This window comes from Marmota marmota, unplaced genomic scaffold, assembly GCF_001458135.2.
Source record: "Marmota marmota marmota unplaced genomic scaffold, marMar, whole genome shotgun sequence".
In the NCBI taxonomy this organism is placed as follows: Eukaryota; Metazoa; Chordata; class Mammalia; order Rodentia; family Sciuridae; genus Marmota; species Marmota marmota.
Window position 1 is genome coordinate 1 of NW_026008341.1, and position 3,683 is coordinate 3,683.

Consider the following 3,683-nt stretch of genomic DNA (forward strand, 5'->3'; position numbering starts at 1 on the left):
GGCCAGGCCCCTGTGGTCCCTGCCCCAGAGGAGGGTCGGGGTCTCCTGGGGGGGCTACCCTCTGTCCATACCTGGGGCGCGCCCCCTTCCCCCACTTACAGATTCCCGGCTGCAGCTCCCGATGCGCGGAGCTCTCCCACCATTGATTCCTGACCCCTTAGATCACTGACCCGATAGACCCCAGTCCTTCCTTTCCAGCTGTGGGGGCGCCCCTCCCACTTATCACATACGATGTGCCCCCTGCCGCTCTCTAGTTCTGGGGCACCCCTTTCTCTCTTCAGAGATGGGATGCCCACTTCTTCCCTCCAGATGTGGGGGAACCCCTTTCTCTTTCCAGAAGTGGAATGCTTTTTTCTTCTCCCCAGATGTGCCCACCACCCCCCTCCTGCTGACCTGGTTTAGTCTCTGTCCTCTAAAGCTGTTCCCCACCCCCATGGGATGCCAGACCCTGAGACTCCCTCCAGGGGTGGGGGTGGGGCTCAGCCTGTCCCCTCCCCCACCAGATCCAGCCCAGCCAGCTCCTGTGCACGTAGGCAGGCAATTAGGGGGAAGGGCCCCCCTCCCCGGGCCATCTGTGCTGAGGCCTCCACAGATGGCCCTGTGGGGAAGAGCCTCAGGATCTGCCCTTTCCCTACCTGGACTCCCACCCAGTTTCCCCTGGGGGCAGACAGTTGAGGTGGCGTCCCCAGTCTGGCCAGGCTGAGCAACTGGCTGGCACCAGAACCCAGGCCCCAGGCCCATACTGTTCAGACATAGGTGGTGAGATAGGACTCCTTACTTCTCAGTGCCCTCGAGGGATCCGCAGGTCCAGGACCCTCCAGTGTATCATCCCCTCCCCTGGGATAATATACAAAATTAGAAGGGTCAGGGGCATAAGGGTGACTTGGAGCGCTGAGACTTTCACTACAACTGCTCGGGGAAACAGTTTCCTGGGCCCTGGGGCAAGAGCAGGGGGAGAACTCTTCCGTACCTGCCCAGATGCTCTCCCGAGCTGCCTGGAGCTCTGTGCTGAGAAGAGGAGGACTTGGAACTCGAGGGACACACAGCCCAGGAGGCCCTGGTAAGATCCCACCCGCTCTGTCCCAGAGTTAGGGACAGTCTGCCCGCTTCCTCCCTTGTGGCCCTGGACCTGGCCCCAATCCACTTTCCTGGATCCCATGCCTTTGTCCTGAGCCAAGTTCCTCCAGAAAATGGAACCTCTGAGATAAGTAGATGCATCTCCCTTATTTAGGGCCCGACCCTCAGGCCCCTAAGCCTTTGGAGAGAAAGGATGCTACATCTGACCCTCCTTTCCAAGGCCTTGAAATCAGTCCTAGTCAGAAGGAAGTGTCTCTTTTTTTAAAAAAAAATATTTAGTTTTTAGTTTTAGGTGGACACAATATCTTTTATTTTAATTTTATGTGGTGCTAAGGATCGAACCCAGTGCCTCGTGCATACTAGGCAAGTGCTCTACCACTGAATCACAACCCCGGCCTAAGAAGAAAGAGTCTTAAAGCAAGAGAGACTTCAGCCACCTAGCAGAAGAAACTTTCTGACCTCAGGAGAATAATAACAAACATGTATTGAGGCCTTAGTAGGTCCCCAAGCTGAGATAAGCATTTTATATAGATTAAGGCAATTAGACGTCACAACAACTGTGTGAGGTGGATGCTGTGCTAACTCCATTTCTTGGATGAATAAATTGAGCCCCGGTACCTCAGAAGAGCCAGGACTCCTTGTCCAAGGCAGCTCCAACACTATCCCCTTAAGGTGACACAAGTCACTCCTGTGGGCGTTGCCAGTGTCAATGAACAGAAGATCCTTTATCAAGACCATCCCTGGTGCCCAGCCTTATTCTGCATCCCTACAAGGAGCCCTGGGGGCTTAGCCATTGAGGGAGCTTCTGGGAAAGGAGGCCAGTAGAAAAACCCACCTCTGTGACTTGGTACAGTGAGCCGAGCCTCTGCAGAGAGTCGGGCACCATCTGGACCCTCAATATCCCACTTTCCAGATGAGGATTTGAGCACAGCAAAGTCAAGGGGCTTGTTGGAGTTGGGATGGATCAAACTGGGTTTCAAACCCAGCTGATTCCGAATGCGTGCCCTTGACTCCTCCCCAGGGCACGTGTTCTTCACTTTGTAGTTTCATATCTAGCAGGTTCCTGCCTCTGAGCCTTTGCCCAGCCAGGGCCTCTGCCTGACATAAATTGGGCTCCGGTCTTCCCAGAGAATGCAGGACTCGGGGCCAGAGGGCCTGAACTGCAGCCTGGGCCCTGCTCCTTCTTGCTTTGTGCATTTCAGTGAGTCACGTAGCTGCTCAGTTTATTCATCTGCAAAATGGAGATAACCCCAGCCGGGAGTGGAGGCAAATGCCTCTAATCCCAGCAATTTGGGAGGCTGAGGCAGGAGGATCACAAGTTCAAGGCCAGCCTGGGCAATTTAGGGAGACCCTGTCTCAAAAAAGAAAAAAGGAGCTGGGCACAGTGGCGCAAGCCTGTAATCCCAGCAGCTCCGGAGGCTGAGGCAGGAGGATCTCAAGTTCAAAGCCAGCCTCAGCAAAAGCAAGGCCCTAAGCAATTCAGTGAGACCCTGTCTCTAAATAAAATACAAAATAGGACTGGGGATGTGGCTCAGTGGCCAAGTACTTTTGAGTTCAATCCCTGGTACCACAAAACAAAAAAGAAGAGGAAGAAAAACAAAGAAAAAAAGAAAAGAAAAAGGAAGGACCAGACACTGTGGCACACGTCTGTAATCCTAATGGCTGGGGAGGCTGAGGCAGGAAGATTGCGGGTTCAAAGCCAGCCTCAACAATTTAGCAAGGCACTTAGCAACTCAGCAAAACCCTGTCTCTAAATAAAATATAAAAAAAGGGCTGGGGATGTGGCTTAGTGGTTGAACACCCCTGGGTTAAATCCTCAGAACATCCCCACCCCCAAGGAAAAATAATAAAGGAGTTGGGGAGATGGCTCAGTTGGTAGAGTGCTTGCCTCCCATGCACAAGGCCCTGGGTTCAATCGACACAGGCTGGGGATGTAGCTCTGTAGCAGAGCAGCCCTGGGTTCAGTCCCCTGTACTGCCAAAAAGATAAAGATGACCCCATCCTCGGCTCAGAGCCCTTAGGAGCCAGTGAACCGACCCATCCAAAGGCCTTATCCAGACTTTTGCTCAGTAAGTGCGGCCCTTCTTATTAACATCATGGTTAGAGATGGGAGTCCCGGGGCCGACTGGCACTGTCCCTCCCTGTACCGCAGCCCGTGCCCAGGGGAAGATGACCCCCTACACCAACTACTTCGCCCAGCGCTCCTACCCCATGCCCGACGAGCCCTTCTGCACCCAGCTCAACGCCGAGCAGCGGGCCCTGAAGGAGAAGGAGAAGGGCAGCTGGACCCAGCTGAGCCACGCCGAGAAGGTGGCCTGTAGGTGTCAGGGAGGGGCCGGCCAGGGAGGGAGGCCGGGTGGGGGAGGCCCCAGCGCTGGCGGCAGCCAGGTGTTCACTCAACCTTTGGGTGCAGCCTGACGGTAGGCGGCACTGGGGACAGGAGAGAGAGATGGGATCCTGGAGGGTGCTTCCAGGTAGTGAGTGGAGCAGCGTGGGGGAAGGGCGTCATTGATGGGGGGGGGGAAGGGACGGGGGGGGGGGGGGGACCGACTGGGACTGGACCCGATCCCAGGGAGGGCAGGGGGGCGAGGTCCTGGCCCACGACG

General features: G+C 55.6%; 1 protein-coding gene across 1 annotated transcript; it reads left to right on the forward strand.

Moving 5' to 3' along the window:
* The first annotated feature begins 6 nt into the window (after window positions 1–6).
* Window positions 7–3,510, forward strand: LOC107134718. The gene is made up of 2 exons (XM_015476772.2): window positions 7–1,060; window positions 3,230–3,510. The coding sequence occupies exons 1-2, from the start codon at window positions 979–981 to the stop codon at window positions 3,493–3,495; spliced, it is 348 nt and encodes a 115-aa protein (XP_015332258.2). The 5' UTR covers window positions 7–978; the 3' UTR covers window positions 3,496–3,510.
* The last annotated feature ends 173 nt before the right edge of the window (window positions 3,511–3,683 follow it).

What these genes read in the sequence shown, in the direction of transcription:
- LOC107134718 (XM_015476772.2), top strand. Translation starts at nt 979, where the DNA reads ATGCTCTCCCGAGCTGCCTGGAGCTCTGTGCTGAGAAGAGGAGGACTT. An exon ending in ACACAGCCCAGGAGGCCCTG is followed by an intron (nt 1,061 to 3,229) that starts GTAAGATCCCAC and finishes CCTGTACCGCAG; the next exon opens with CCCGTGCCCAGGGGAAGATG.